This window comes from Prunus avium, chromosome 1 (assembly GCF_965620075.1).
Source record: "Prunus avium chromosome 1, drPruAviu1.hap1.1, whole genome shotgun sequence".
NCBI classification, from domain to species: domain Eukaryota; kingdom Viridiplantae; phylum Streptophyta; class Magnoliopsida; order Rosales; family Rosaceae; genus Prunus; species Prunus avium.
This window is the reverse complement of record NC_142284.1, coordinates 22180398-22196044: the sequence shown is the minus strand read 5'-3', so window position 1 is coordinate 22196044 and position 15647 is coordinate 22180398. Positions and strand designations below refer to the sequence as shown.

The following is a 15647-nucleotide window of genomic DNA, read 5'->3' as shown; positions in this document are numbered from 1 at the left end:
ATGTTATGTGAATTCTGATATTTTGTTTCTTTGAGTAGCTAACTTTGAAGCATGTATCGGAATTAAATTGTTGTAGAACATAGGTCAATTGCCATATTGAATGTGTTCTTGTTTGCAACGAATAATTGGGTTAAGAACTAGTTATGAGAAATCGATTCTTGAATTCCTAATAACAAATGCCATGTTTTAGGGTTTTTGTGACACTCATATTCTCTTTGATCTTAATGGATTCTTGATTGTTAAATTGAGTAAATGCCATACTGGATTTCAATTAAGAATACACGTATTGATGTAAATTCCATACACTTTACATACACTTAAGAGAGAATCATACAACTCGAGTCAAATGCCATGATCTTGTTGTGAGTGTCGTCATCATATGCTTGCTAGAAATTGATTATCTATTGTTGTTTATGGATTGATTGATTGTTTGGAGGTGGATAGTGAGTCCTAGCTATTGTTCTTGATTGATTTTAAACTAATTTCTCTTAAACTCTAAGTTAAATTCTGTTTTGTTTTCTTTTATTTACAAAATCAAATCAAAACCCCCTTGGTGTTGGCGTGTGTGTGGAAGTCCTTGTGATTTCAATCTTTATTTTGTTTTCGTGTTTAATTGTGTTCTAGTTTTCTTTGTGTGACATTGATAAACATCTCTTTAGATTACAATCTCTGTGGGAATGACCCTTGCTTGCTTACTATACTATCATTTGATTTGTGCACTTGCAAGGTTTTAATATTGTTGTTAAAAATTACCAACAAGTTTTTGGCGCCGTTGCCGGGGATTGTTTATCTAATTAAGTTTTGTTTTCAATTTCAGGTATATGCTGGGACGTCGTTCGCAAGGTTACAAGCTTATACCATACGACCCTGAACTAGAGAACACACTTCGTTATCTCCATCGAGATAAAGATACGCAAGCTACACTTCCAATCAAGATGGGAGACGAGTTGGCACTCAACAACCTCACCCGACCTTTGAAGGATTTCACGGTTCCTAAAGCATTGGACCAGCCGTCATGTATTGCGTATCCAGCCACTACAACCACCTTTGAGATCAAGAGTGGCACCATTCACCTTTTGCCACAATTCTATGGCAAGCCTGGGGATGATCCTCACATACATATCAAGGATTTCTTTGCCGTGTGCGCGACTATGCACAATGGAGGGATTAGTGATGAGGCAATCAGATTGCGTTTGTTTCCATTCTCACTTAAGGAACGAGCCAAGGAGTGGCTCTATTCTTTACCTAGTGCATCTATCACTACATGGACAGCATTGGCTTCCAAGTTCCTTGCAAAGTTCTTTCCAGCTCAAAAGACAAACCGTATTAGGAAGGAGATCATGGGAGTGCAGCAACTAGATGGAGAATCATTTCATGAGTATTGGGATCGGTTTCAGAGACTCCTAGCTTCATGCCCTCATCACCAAATTGAAGATTGGCTACTTATGCAATACTTTTATGAGGGATTACTCGATTCGGAGAGGATGATGGTTGATGCTACTAGTGGAGGAGGCTTGATGAACAAGAGTGCTACTGAAGCTAAGGAGATGTTTGAGAACATTGCAGCAAACTCTCAACAATTTAATTATCGGAGAGCTCCCCCAAAGAAAGCAGGTGTTTATGAGGTAAGTGCTAGTGATATTGGTCCTCAAATAGCTAATTTGACTAACCTTGTTAAGCAGTTAATCCCTCAAGCACAAGTGTGTGCTGTGTGTGCTAATCCCGGACATCCTACGGAGTCTTGTCCAAGTTTGTATGGTGATGGAGAAGAGATGGCTCAAGCACACTATATGCAACAACAAAAGCCAAGAAACGATCCATTTTCTAACACCTATAATCCGGGATGGCGGCAACACCCTAACTTTGGATGGAAGAACAACCAAAACGTGCAAACAACCCCAGTTCAACAAAATCAGTTTGTTCCTCAACAAAATGCACCACCACCACCTCCTAGGCAAGGTAAGTCTTTAGAAGAGTTAGTTAATTCTTTGGCATTAAGCACTCAAGGTTTTATGCAGGAAACAAGGCAAACACATACACAAATGTCTACAGCAATCAAGAGCCTTGAAAACCAAGTTGGACAAATTGCAGCCTCCTTGAGTCAAAGAGAGCCAGGACAGTTTCCAAGCCAAGTAATTCCAAATCCTAATGGAGGCCATGAAACCGCAAAGGCGATTACTCTTCGAAGTGGAAAAGAGGTGGGAAAGGATGACAATGAGGAGAGAAATTCAACCAAAACAGTGGCTGCCCCCTCTCCCAAGCTTATGGTTCCAAGTGACAACTCTAAGGTAAGTTCTCTTGTGGATCATTCGATTACTTCAAAGATTCCTTTTCCTCGTAGGTTTTTGAATTCAAAGAAGGAGCAAGTTTCAAAGGATATCCTAGAGACTTTCCGAAAAGTGCAAGTGAACATTCCCTTGCTCGATGCGATCCAACAAATTCCAAGCTATGCAAAATTCCTCAAAGATCTTTGTACAAATAAAAGGAAGTTCAAGGAGCATGAAACCGTGGCCTTAAGTGAAGAAGTTTCAGCCGTGCTATTGCGTAAATTGCCTCCTAAACTAAAGGATCCAGGGAGTTTTACTATACCTTGTCTCATTGGAAATCAAAGGTTTGAACATGCTTTATTAGACTTAGGTGCTTCAATTAATTTGATGCCTTTTTCTGTTTTTGAATCTTTAAATTTAGGTGAGCTTAAGAAGACTTCCGTGAGCATACAATTGGCTGATCGATCAATCAAGTATCCTAAGGGAGTGTTGGAAGATGTTTTGGTCAAGGTGAATGAGCTAATATTTCCAGCCGACTTTCTAGTGCTCGAGATGGAGGAAGTTCCTATTCCTGGAAAAGACCTTCCATTGATTCTAGGACGTCCATTCATGAGAACAGCAAGGACAAAAATCGATGTGTATGAAGGCACTCTCACAATGGCATTCGATGAGGAAACCGTGGAGTTTAAGGTATTAGATGCTTTAAAATATCCTAATGATGATCATGCTTGTTTTTCCATAGATGTACTTGAGCAGGTGGTACAAGAAACGTTTAATGCATCACAAGGAGAGACGCCATTGGAGAGGGCACTCATCCAAAGCCCCAAAACTGTGAATAAAGAAGGGAACACAGCTGTACTTGAAGCCGTGAATATGCTTGAGGCCTTGCCTCCCCAAAGAGGTAAGTCTAACTCTATTTTTGAGCCTCTTCCGTTATCTACTAATACGCTTGTTCCCTCTATTGTGAAAGCACCACAGGTTGAGCTAAAACCCCTTCCAGAGAACTTGAAATATGCATATTTAGGTGATGAAAAGACGCTGCCTGTAATCATTGCTTCTAATTTGAGTGCATCTGAAGAAGACAAACTAATTAGAGTTCTAAGGGAGCACAAGACTGCCCTAGGTTGGACCATTGCAGACATCAAAGGTATAAGCCCTACAAAGTGCATGCATAGGATCCTTTTGGAAGGAGAATCTAAACCTACAAGGGAAGCCCAAAGGAGGCTGAATCCGGTGATGAAAGAAGTTGTTAAGAAGGAAGTTTTGAAGCTTTTGGACGTGGGAATTATATACCCCATTTCGGATAGCAAGTGGGTGAGTCCCGTCCAAGTTGTTCCCAAGAAATCCGGAATTACCGTTGTGAAGAATGAAGACAATGAGTTGGTGCCTCAAAGAATTCAAACGGGTTGGAGAGTATGCATAGATTATAGAAAGCTCAATACCACGACACGTAAGGATCACTTTCCGTTACCATTTATTGATCAAATGCTTGAGCGTCTTGCAGGTCATAGTCATTATTGCTTCTTGGATGGATACTCTGGATACAATCAAATTGCCATTGCTCCGGAAGATCAAGAAAAGACCACCTTCACCTGTCCATTTGGTACGTTTGCTTATAGGCGTATGCCTTTTGGTTTATGTAACGCACCTGCCACTTTTCAACGTTGCATGATGTCAATTTTTTCTGATATGGTGGAGGAGATAATCGAGGTATTTATGGATGATTTTTCTGTTTTTGGTGATTCATTTGATATTTGTCTTCACAACCTTTCTTTAGTGTTGAAAAGGTGTCAGGAATGCAATTTAGTGCTCAATTGGGAGAAGTGCCACTTCATGGTACAGCAGGGTATTGTCTTGGGTCACATTATCTCTTGTAGGGGAATTGAAGTGGACAAGGCAAAAATCGACATTGTGAGAAGCTTGCAGCCCCCCAAAACCGTAAAGGAGATTAGGTCATTCCTAGGACATGCAGGGTTCTATAGGCGTTTCATCAAGGACTTTTCAAAGATATCAAGGCCCCTATGTCGGTTGCTTGGCAAAGATGTGGAATTCGAGTTTAATGAAGAGTGCTTGGCTGCATTTAACAAGCTTAAGGAGCTTTTGACATCTGCCCCTATCATGCAGCCTCCAGATTGGAATTTTCCCTTTGAGTTGATGTGTGACGCCTCGGATTATGCAGTGGGGGCCGTGCTTGGACAAAGAGTGCACAACGTACCACATGCCATCTATTATGCTTCCCGGACTTTGAATGATGCTCAGTTGAATTATTCAACTACGGAAAAGGAGTTGCTTGCTGTTATTTTTGCTTTAGAGAAATTTAGATCATATCTTATTGGCACTAAGGTAATTGTATTCTCTGATCATGCAGCACTTAGGTACCTCCTCCACAAGAAGGACGCCAAGCCGCGACTGATTAGGTGGACTCTCTTGCTTCAAGAATTTGATTTGGTGATTAGAGACAAGAAAGGGAGTGAAAACGTGGTGGCTGACCATTTGAGTAGGTTGGTGCACGGATCCAATGAAGAAGAGGACGTGCTTCCTCTACGTGAAAGTTTCCCCGATGAGCAACTCTTCACCTTCGAAGCCAAGGACCCTTGGTACGCTGACATTATCAATTACAAGGCTTCAAAACTGATTCCAGAGGATCTCACTCGAGCTCAAAAGGATAAGCTTGTGAAAACAAGTAAGTATTATGTTTGGGACGATCCATACTTATGGAAATATTGTCCAGATCAGATTGTTAGAAGGTGCGTGTCCGAATCTGAATTTAATTCTATACTTGCCTTTTGTCATTCATCTGCATGTGGTGGACATTTTGGTACTAAGAAAACAGCCCTTAAAGTATTGCAATGTGGTTTTTATTGGCCTAGCTTGTTCAAAGATGCATATACTTATTGTTCCACATGTGATAGATGTCAAAGAACCGGTAACATTAGCTCTAGGAATCAAATGCCTTTAACGCCTATCCTTATTGTTGAAATATTTGATGTGTGGGGCATTGATTTTATGGGACCATTCCCTTCATCTTATGGCTTTATTTACATCCTTCTTGCTGTTGACTATGTCTCTAAATGGGTGGAAGCAATTCCTACCCGGACTAATGATTCAAAAGTTGTTTTGAGCTTTGTGAAGGACCACATCTTTTCTAGGTTTGGAACACCAAGAGCCATTATCAGCGATGGAGGCAGCCACTTTTGTAATAGGTCATTTGAGGCACTTTTAAAGCGGTATGGAATTACACATAGGGTCTCAACACCTTATCATCCCCAAACAAGTGGACAAGTGGAGATTAGTAACCGAGAAATCAAGCAAATCTTGGAGAAAACCGTGAGCCCTACACGGAAGGATTGGAGCTTGAGACTTAATGATGCATTATGGGCATATAGGACAGCCTACAAAACCCCCATTGGTATGTCTCCTTTTCGTTTGGTTTATGGTAAAGCATGTCACCTTCCGGTTGAACTTGAACATAGAGCATTTTGGGCAATCAAGAAATTCAATTTCGATATGAAAGAGGCTGGAGATGCAAGGCGACTCCAATTGAATGAATTGGATGAGATGAGGAATGATGCCTATGAGAGTGCACGAATTTACAAGGAAAAGACTAAGGCATTTCATGACAAAGCAATTCAAAGGAAGACCTTTGAAATAGGACAGAAAGTCTTGCTCTTCAATTCACGTCTCCGGCTATTCCCAGGTAAGTTACGTTCTAGATGGTACGGTCCTTTTGTTGTTACTAATGTTTTCCCTCATGGTGCAGTTGAGATTGAAAATGACAAGACGGGAAACATATTTAAAGTGAACGGACATCGCTTGAAGCCATACTATGAATCTTTTGAGTTGGGAAAAGAGAGCATGCACATGGATGCACCACCCCCATCTATTGTTTAATCATCTAAAGAACCGCGTCTAGCTGAAGACTTTAAACTTCGCGCTTCTTGGGAGGCAACCCAAGCATTCTTAACTTTTGTTTTTAGTTTATGTGTGATTTCTCGTACACTTTTCATATTTTTGTTCTTGTTAAGTTTTGCATCATCAAATAATGGATTTTGTGTTCCAAAGAAAAAAATTCACATTTTTCTAGCCCTAGGATGTTTGCAGCACATTTCAGATGTGTTACAGAAGTTTTTTTGGTCATTGGTTGAGTTTAAATGCCAGAAAATAGAAAAATAGCTTTTATGTTCTTATTTTGGTCAAAACTAGAATTTCTGCCTAAATTATTTTTTGCTGTTTTTCAGGTCAATCTGATGCCACCAACATGTTTAGAATAGTTATTCTGATGTTTTGGACCAGGTTTGGGGGTCTCCGGTGGCCTACATTATGTTTTAGGACGATTTGAAGCTCAAAAAAGGACCTAAAACACAAAAAAAGGCAGCTGCTGTTTTGCCCAGAATTTGAAGATTTTTCGTCACCAAAGAGGTTTTAGCGACGGTGTTCATCGGATTTTTCGTCACCAAAGAGGTTTTAGCAGCGGTGTTCATCAGATTTTTCGTCGCTAAAAGTCAGATTTCCAGATTTTTATGATTCCATATCCAGCTCAATTTTGTTCCAATTTCATCGCATTCCGAGACTTTTAGGAGCTATTACGGGTCTGTTGACATTCCAAGAAGCAAGTTGTGGGTGTTTAAGTTCGTCACATTGTCCATCCTCTCTCACTTCGACATATTCTATGCTTTGCTCAACCACACCTACACAAACCTGGGAAGTTCTCACACTCTCTCTCTCTCTTTAATTAATTTTGCATGACTTAGTTTTCTTTGTTTTAAACATTGAGGACAATGTTTGTTTTAAGTTGTGGGTGATTGAGTTCTTTGGTTTCATAACGCATGCAGCAGTCCTCTGTCTTTGTTTCCAATTCTGTTCTTGTCTGCTTCTGTTTTTGGAATTTGGCTCGCGTTGCGTTCTTTGTTTTTTCGTTCTGAATCCAACCATATAAAGAACGTGAAGTTTAGCCAAGTATTTTGTGAGATACGTGTAATTCTTTGCGCCTGGGTCAGAACTGCAGTTTGTTTATTGATTTTCAATTCCTTTCAACTTTCGGTTTTTATTTAATTAGTTTTTATTTTGTTGTTTTGTTTTGTTTGTGGTAGTCACTTCCCAATTCTATGATGAGATTGAATTTTATTTGCAATTAACTTTCAAGAAATGTTGAGCATGACAATAATTCTTTACATTATCTTTGTGTTAGCCTTATTTTTGTGATTAGACTTTGGAAATCCTTATGCACACAGCCACATTAATATGATGTTCGATTGGGGAGTTCACATGATTTAAATTCCCAAATAAGGGTGTAGACTTATATAACCCTTATCATGTGAGCTTTTGAGCCTATGCCTTTCTTTCTTGAGTGTTATATACTATTCGATAATTTTCTTGTCTACAAGTCGTTGTGATCTCATTATTCTTTGTTTTGGTCAAGTACTTGAGGATGTTTAAATTGTTTGCTAGAACTACTTTCATGATCTATTTGAGGCATACTTCGTGAACCACATGGATTCTTGGAAGTGATATAGGCCTTGTTTCTTTCGTTTGAGCCCTTCTAGCCAACCCGTATCACTTTTATCCCTAGTTAACCCCCTTGTGCCTTTTATGTAAGCTTTTTTCGTTCTTTACCCAATTCTCCTCACCTTAATCTATCATATGTTTATCCTACACCCTTCTAAGGAGTTTTGTTGAGTATTTTCGTTGTTAAGGGAGCATTGCACAAATTGGTCAATCATGTGGAAAGTGAAGGATACTATCTAAAAAATAAAAAAATAAAAAAAATAAAAAAAATAAAAAAATAAAAAAATACTAATTTCGAAGCCTTTTCAACTTGAGTTATTAAGCCCTAGGAGTGTTTTACATTTAATGCCCTAAAGCTAGCTAGCTTGGGAGTCATTGGCCTAACACTCGCTACATGGGTTGATTAGAAAGCTAATGGAGTTAGGAGAAGAAAAAAAAAATGTGTGAAAAAAAAAAAAAAAAAAAAAAAATTCAAGACAGTATCAATTCCGTGCTCAAAGTGCAAGATGTTATAATGGAAAGCTCTATGAATTCCTTAGAATTTGTTCATTCCTTATCTTTTTCTTGTTTCACCCATCACCCTAAACCCCATTACAACCTTAGTGAAAGTCCTACTTGATCCAAGGAGAAGTGTGGTTCCTCATGTGGAGAATAGGTGTGGAAGTACTATGGTCGGATGGTTTAAATGTTTTCAAGTATGCGATATCTTCCCATGAGATTTTTTATATTTGTCATGTGCCTTTATTTCAATTATGTGAGTACATCCTATTGCTTTGATTCCTCTCACATATATGAGTGACACTACCTAGTCAAATTTCGAGTGCTGTCATTGGAGTGAACATCCTTGGTGAGAATTGAAGTCAAAGCTTGTTCTTATTTGGTTATTTAACTTTTGTGAAGCATAAGTCGTAGTTATGTTAATGTTGGCTATGTCACACACGACACTCCAAGTTGTTCAACTAAAGTTTGGTTAACCCTTTGATAATGTCTTGAGTTATTGTTGCTTATTTCTTGGAAGTTAGCTAACGGTTGGTGATTATCTCTGAGATCAATATTGGGAAGTTAGTCCATCGCTTGTTTGCGTTGAGTCTTTGTTCTTTTGTTTTTATTTTCTGTGTTGTTTTGCTCGAGGACTAGCAAAATCTAAGTTGTGGGTATTTGATAAGTCCATAAATATACTCATTTATGTACTCTCTTTACTTAGGCTTTGTAGAAGAATTAGACTTAAAAAGGGCTTATTACTTCACTTTTCTGATTTTCAGCTTTTCTGCGCTCTTAGAAGGATTTTAAGGGAAAATCAACTTTTCGGAGGAATTTTAGTGCAAGGTCAATTGGAGATGAAAGCTAACACCTTGAAGTTGAATCTGTGATTTTTCCAGAATTTTCTACCGAGCCAATTGGTACAGTATTACAAGTAAAGTTAGCCCACGTGCAGACAGGACAGTTTCGTACATGTTACGTGAATATGAAGAAACGGAAGCCTTCCCGAATTTTTCCAAGTTACGTGCTATATATGGTTGGAAAGATAAGACATTTATCTTTCTAAAATATATTTTTCCTGATTTTTCTAGAAGGCCGAAGAACCCCAAATCGTGTGACAATTGGGCTGAGCTGTATTTCCCTGTGGAGTTAGGAATTGTGATCTTTACTTTCCTATTTGGATTCCTTGTTTACCAAGACTTCTTGGACGACTTTTCAGTAAATTTTAGGGTTTAGGACTTTGATTTAAGTCATATAAAAGGCCAGCCAAGGCCCCATACAGAGGATTCAGGTCCGAAGGAGATCAACCGCGCAAGAGGAAAAAGCTGCCAGCGAGTTCTTTCTTTTCCTTTCTTCTTTTAATTTTCAGTTCTTATGTATTTATTTTTGAGTTCATCCCAGAACATGAGTAACTAATTTCTTGTTAGTTAGGGCTTAATCTTGAAGCCCTAAACATGATTTCAATTCTATAAACAAGTTTGAATGGATTTTTCAGTTTCTACAAGCGGGATGATTTCGGTTTCTCGATGTTATGTGAATTCTGATATTTTGTTTCTTTGAGTAGCTAACTTTGAAGCATGTATCGGAATTAAATTGTTGTAGAACATAGGTCAATTGCCATATTGAATGTGTTCTTGTTTGCAACGAATAATTGGGTTAAGAACTAGTTATGAGAAATCGATTCTTGAATTCCTAATAACAAATGCCATGTTTTAGGGTTTTTGTGACACTCATATTCTCTTTGATCTTAATGGATTCTTGATTGTTAAATTGAGTAAATGCCATACTGGATTTCAATTAAGAATACACGTATTGATGTAAATGCCATACACTTTACATACACTTAAGAGAGAATCATACAACTCGAGTCAAATGCCATGATCTTGTTGTGAGTGTCGTCATCATATGCTTGCTAGAAATTGATTATCTATTGTTGTTTATGGATTGATTGATTGTTTGGAGGTGGATAGTGAGTCCTAGCTATTGTTCTTGATTGATTTTAAACTAATTTCTCTTAAACTCTAAGTTAAATTCTGTTTTGTTTTCTTTTATTTACAAAATCAAATCAAAACCCCCTTGGTGTTGGCGTGTGTGTGGAAGTCCTTGTGATTTCAATCTTTATTTTGTTTTCGTGTTTAATTGTGTTCTAGTTTTCTTTGTGTGACATTGATAAACATCTCTTTAGATTACAATCTCTGTGGGAATGACCCTTGCTTGCTTACTATACTATCATTTGATTTGTGCACTTGCAAGGTTTTAATATTGTTGTTAAAAATTACCAACATCCAACCAGGTTCTTTGTGGCGGTAAAATCAGAGTACGAGTCATACACAGTTGCAGTATGATTGACGAAATCAAGTTCGATTGCAACCCAGTGGGACAATTTCAGATTATATGGAAAATAGACCTTCCTAACTTTTGTCCAAGCTTGGCCATACCCGTGTTGCCACGTACCGCGCACATAGTGATGTATATTGTTCAGCTTGCTGGGTGTAAGGTCACTGATGTTTGAAGCAGCTGCCTTCTTCGCTCCACGTGTCTTGCCAGTCGCTTTGACCGGCTCTAGAAATTGCTGCACACATTGAAATGAAGCCATATTACATAATGACAACCAAAAGCAAATGAAGCAGTGAATGTTAAATGGTAACATGTTTACCTGCAAGCAACAATCTGCCGTTGTCCACTGAGTTCCAAATACCAACGGATGCGCGAGTTGCCTTTTCCGGATGAGAAAGGTTGCCATGTCCAAGTGCTGAAAGTTCACGTATATAATATCAGCACAATTTCATACAACTGTACACTTAATAAAGGTTAGAAAACAATTGAAGTATCGTAATAAAGTAGAGAATTGTGTATTCTTACCCTTGAGCTAATCCATTCCGTATCATCGATCAGTTTGTAGAAAAAATCAGCGCCCACCGAACATGATTCCAGCTGCACCTCCGCACTACAAGAGGCAAAAACGTAAATTCCCGATCAGAACTTAGGTGGTAACAGTTTTCACAACATATATAAAATTATATTGTCCCATTTAAAATAACAGTTTTCAGAACTTAGGCAAAAACGTAAATTCCCATTTAAAATCGTTTATATTGTAAAATAATAGTCGTATACATGCTGTCAAATTATACTATAAGCACATTGGGCCGTGAGCAATCAATAACGTGGCCGTCATGCGGAGGCCCTACGGGCATAAGTTGAAATCCGGCTACAGTCTGGCTACAATGAGGGAGTTATATATGGCCCTTACGTCAGACAAATATAGAATTGACTTATATGTAGCAATTAGGTGAGACAAATATAGAATTCTTGCTAAGTAGGAAGCTACTTCACTGGGGAGTGGAATAATTTTGCCTCAATTGTAACAAAACTTTCAAATTCTATATATACATATGAAGAAACATGATAAAACAGGAAACAAAAAACTTGTTAGATTTTATCTCCATGTTTTAGTGGCCAATCATCTTGACTTTATTTGTCTCCATTTTTGTCCCCTTGAGCACCAATTGAGAATTCTTAGGTAAACTACTTATCTCTATTTGTTTCTCCACTTGAAATTGTAACGACAACCAAGCAATTGTATTTGTCTTCTATTTCAACTCTGTTTTTCTTCACTTCAAATGTGACCATAAGTTCAAATCTTTGTTCGAGTAATAATTTGTTTTAGATTAAGAAACTCTTTGAACACATAACCATAATCCAAGAGGTAACTGCCATATACACTTTAAACACATCCTCGACTGCATTAATATTTTTTGTTATGAATAGAAACGTTTTATTGATAATCAAGAGGAAAAAACATCGATTAAACAATGAAAAGGAAAACTCCAGAACAACTAAAGAAAATCTAGGCAGCTATGACTGAAGATAAAACACTGAGGAAAGACACTAGCTGAGTCGAGGAACATGAGGAACATAACATGGAGGAGAAGACCAGATGCCATGGGCGGAAGGAGCCGCTATTACAACCCCTTCTAAATCTCTGTTATTGTCTTCTTTTGAGTCTAAATGTTATAATAATAAACTACAATTCAAAATTTCTTACTACCTATATTTAACAAAATACATTTATCAGCAGCAGTCAATATTTTTTTGCTTTAACAAAGTCTAAATTTTGTTCATCACAAATATACACATGTATATTAAAGCGAACTTGGTAATTCTCTCATTTCTATATCAACACATACTAGCATAACATGAAGATTGGATTTTGAAGGTAAAGAATCCTAACCTGATCTCGTTTTTCCAGCCAATGCAAAACTCCATTACTGCCTTCACATCTTCAATGGGAAGGGGTTTTGATGGATCAAAACATGGCGGGGTTTCAGTCACATCCGACACACTCATCGTCCTCTTCTTCCTCAACGGATCAGTAAATGGACTACACAAAGTGTGGGACGGACGCTTCTGTCTACAGCCTTTACCTTTCTCTTCTTTTGTTTCAACACTTTTAGACCCTTCTCCATCACCAGCCATACTCACTTTCGGTATACTTGGAGGATTGATCGGAACTCCCGATGCCATACTATCACTTATTTTCCAATCTTCTAACAAAAACATCAGTCTTTTGTAGATTTCGTCACACCCGGCCACATCTTCCGGGGTAGGCAGCTTCTCGACTTGTGCATGCTCAGCTGCTTCATGCGCTTCTAAGTGAGGAACGGAAGTGACAATTTCTGACTCTTCGACTAGCAAGGCTGCGAATGGTTCGGCTCCATCACCGGGGCTTTTTGTTTCCATTGCTGCCGGTTCTATATGCGGACTACCATAGTCATGTAATGGTCCTTCATTCATATGAGGACTACGGAGGTCCTCATGTCCTTCCCCACCCTCATTCAACCCATTATTTATTTTTTTCAGCTTCTCTATCTCCCCCTTGAAATAATGTTCCATGGAAGCTAGGGTCTTGCCAAAATCCTCCACTGACTGTTTATATTTTGCAGACTCTGTTTCACGTTTCAAGGACTCCGTCCGTACAATTTCTTCCAACTGATGCACTCTCTTGCGAAGTCCTCGATTTGAAGCGGCTAAATTGGCCAATTCATCCTTTGTCCTTTCAAAGTCACGCTTCAAAGTGCGTAAATGAGTGGACGCGACTTTACCCTGCATTAAGTTATAATGCAAAAGTTACAATATTTCGAAAATATTTCCCATCAACAGCAGTTTTTTTCCTATGGTATTATGACGTATATATTGAAAAAAAAGTAATGCTTGCCTTAGAAGACGATGGAAGGCTAGCAATTTCAGCAATGTCCTCATCTTTTTCTTGCACAGAGGCAGAAGTGCTGGTTTTTGGTTCTTCGTCATCGCCAATCAACTCAACAACTTCTTCAGTGTCATCAACATCGTCACCCCAACTCCAATACGGCTGCTGCTTCTCAATTACAGATGGGCGGAGAGGTTGCACATCAACCTGCAATTTACAGAGACAAAAAACATATTATTAAACCTATAATTTGAATCAGAAGCATAACATTAGTATTATTAACAGAACTAACCTCTGCATTTTCAAAGACTTGGCTCATTACTTCGTGAAAACGAGGCAAACTATTGATTCTCCATTGTAGTATACGAGGGACTTGGGCATTCTGTTCGCGCACAACGATATGCAATGCAGCGAATGCTGGAAACACCTCAAAAGCCCATATCTGTTTTCAAGAAAAATATATCAATCATTGTAAACAAAGTAAATGGAACTTATACATAAACGGATATTTCCTCACCTGAAGTGCAAAGCCAAATCCTTTTATGTGGTACTCCCTTGGTCTACCACTTGCCATTGTCTTGGATTGCTTTGCTGATTTTTTGGTTTTTAAGGCTTTCTGGGGCACTTTGACTCGCTGGTACTCTGCGCACAGTGCCCTCAACAATGACGAATTTGTCTTGGCATATGACACAGCACCCCACAGATACTTCTGGAAGTCTTCAACATCTTCGGCCAATTTCAAGTAGCGCATGTCAATGTTGACATGCTTTTCACTGCCCAACAGCACAAACACAACGAAATATAAAAGCCTAAACTTGAAGACGTCCTCCTCATCACTGCAGTCGATGAAGGCTTGTTCGAGTTCGGAAAGGCTGACCGTTTTATTGTTGCAGAAATACTTCTTCTTCAATGAGCAGTTGTCATTAGTTGCAGTCGGAATGAAGGGAAGCTTTCCAAACTGCAGCCCTGTGATGACGCAAAACTGCTGCGCTGTGAACTGTATGACCTTGTTGCCAACGATGAATTTGATCTCGTTGACTTGAGAAACTGTCCTCGGGTCTGCCTTTCTCAACAACAAGCCATGGATAATTTGTGTTGTCCACTTCAGGTCCTCAATTACTAACAAATGGCCAAAACAACTGTCCTTGAACCTTTGTAACTGTTGCCCACTAAATTTGTCCTTAATTGTACAGATCGCTGTTTTTGTATGGGAAAAGGTCAACGCCTTTCCCTGGATTTTTTCATTCGCAGCAATCATCAACTTTGCTTTCGAGACCATATTTCCCTACACACCACCATTATACAAATAATTTCAAGCCTTTTAAATATACACAATTACAAGCAATAAACACACAATACAGATGCATCTCATGGCAATATGCACAAGATATATCAATGATAAAACTACAATACAGCCCCAATAGAACTTTATATGCATTTCATGTTTGTTCACCAATGGCCCATGACAGAAAAAATACAAATTCATTGTACCTTCAACCCTTATCTTTTCTCTCCACAAGTCTTGCTCTTATATTTTCCCATTTCCTTCTCTTATATTTTCCAATTTCCTTATGTTATATTTTCTGTCCACAAGCCGTGCTCTTATATTTTCCCACGTCCTTCTCTTATATTTTATCTTCAAAAGGCTTCCTACAAAAGTTTTTCCCATTTCATACACCTACAAGTGCAAAAAATGGGAAAAACTTTTGACTACAAAGTAACTACGGAGTGAAGTGAAGTGAAGCCTATCGTCGGATTTGACACAAGGGGGTAATAATGACACATTGTGCAGAAAAACATCATTTTATTTGAAAGAAACAATGTAATTCGTAAGCAGTGAACAGTGTGGATATCAAAGATAATTTAATCCCAATTGCCATTATTTAAACCTCAAACTAAATATGTTGTGTATTCCAGGTTGATTCAGACATTGTTACATGTCAATAAATCAAGAAGCTGCGTTACATAACCACAAAAAGCATGCTGAGAAATGAGAGGCATCACAAAAAACAGAAATCTAACCTCAGGGAGTCTGACAACAAAATATTTTATGTAGTCCCGTCCGCTATTCTTTACAATATTCTCCAAAAGATAAAATTATGGTGACTTCTGCTCACTAGAAACCTGCAAATTAGTTTCTACAATTAGATACTAAACACTAGTTACATCCAATATTGTTTGAACAAATA

The 15647-nt window shown here is 38.4% G+C and overlaps 2 protein-coding genes and 1 long non-coding RNA gene across 3 annotated transcripts; 1 reads left to right on the top strand and 2 right to left on the bottom strand.

The window, feature by feature from the left end:
- The first annotated feature begins 365 nt into the window (after window positions 1-365).
- LOC148297585 (uncharacterized) lies at window positions 366-9756 on the top strand. Its single transcript, XM_088247606.1, has one exon. The coding sequence runs from the start codon at window positions 822-824 to the stop codon at window positions 6156-6158; it is 5337 nt and encodes a 1778-aa protein (XP_088103732.1). The 5' UTR covers window positions 366-821; the 3' UTR covers window positions 6159-9756.
- Window positions 9757-10547: 791 nt separating this feature from the next.
- Window positions 10548-11186, bottom strand: LOC148297584 (uncharacterized). Its single transcript, XR_015835996.1, has 3 exons — window positions 11115-11186; window positions 10909-11004; window positions 10548-10824 (listed from the first exon to the last, which is right to left on the bottom strand). It is a non-coding gene; the product is annotated as an uncharacterized LOC148297584 (long non-coding RNA).
- Window positions 11187-13431: 2245 nt separating this feature from the next.
- LOC148297583 (uncharacterized) lies at window positions 13432-14737 on the bottom strand. The gene is made up of 3 exons (XM_088247702.1): window positions 13976-14737; window positions 13751-13900; window positions 13432-13665 (listed from the first exon to the last, which is right to left on the bottom strand). Exons 1-3 carry the CDS (start codon window positions 14735-14737, stop codon window positions 13432-13434), a joined length of 1146 nt encoding a protein of 381 aa, XP_088103828.1.
- Window positions 14738-15647: the final 910 nt, after the last annotated feature.

Excerpts from the sequence above, each read along its gene's own strand:
- LOC148297585 (XM_088247606.1), top strand. The coding sequence starts at position 822 with ATGCTGGGACGTCGTTCGCAAGGTTACAAGCTTATACCATACGACCCT.
- LOC148297583 (XM_088247702.1), bottom strand. The coding sequence starts at position 14,737 with ATGGTCTCGAAAGCAAAGTTGATGATTGCTGCGAATGAAAAAATCCAG. Across the intron at positions 13,901-13,975 it reads GATTTGGCTTTGCACTTCAG|ATATGGGCTTTTGAGGTGTT; the intron begins GTGAGGAAATAT and ends TCTTGAAAACAG. Across the intron at positions 13,666-13,750 it reads AAGTCTTTGAAAATGCAGAG|GTTGATGTGCAACCTCTCCG; the intron begins GTTAGTTCTGTT and ends TGTAAATTGCAG.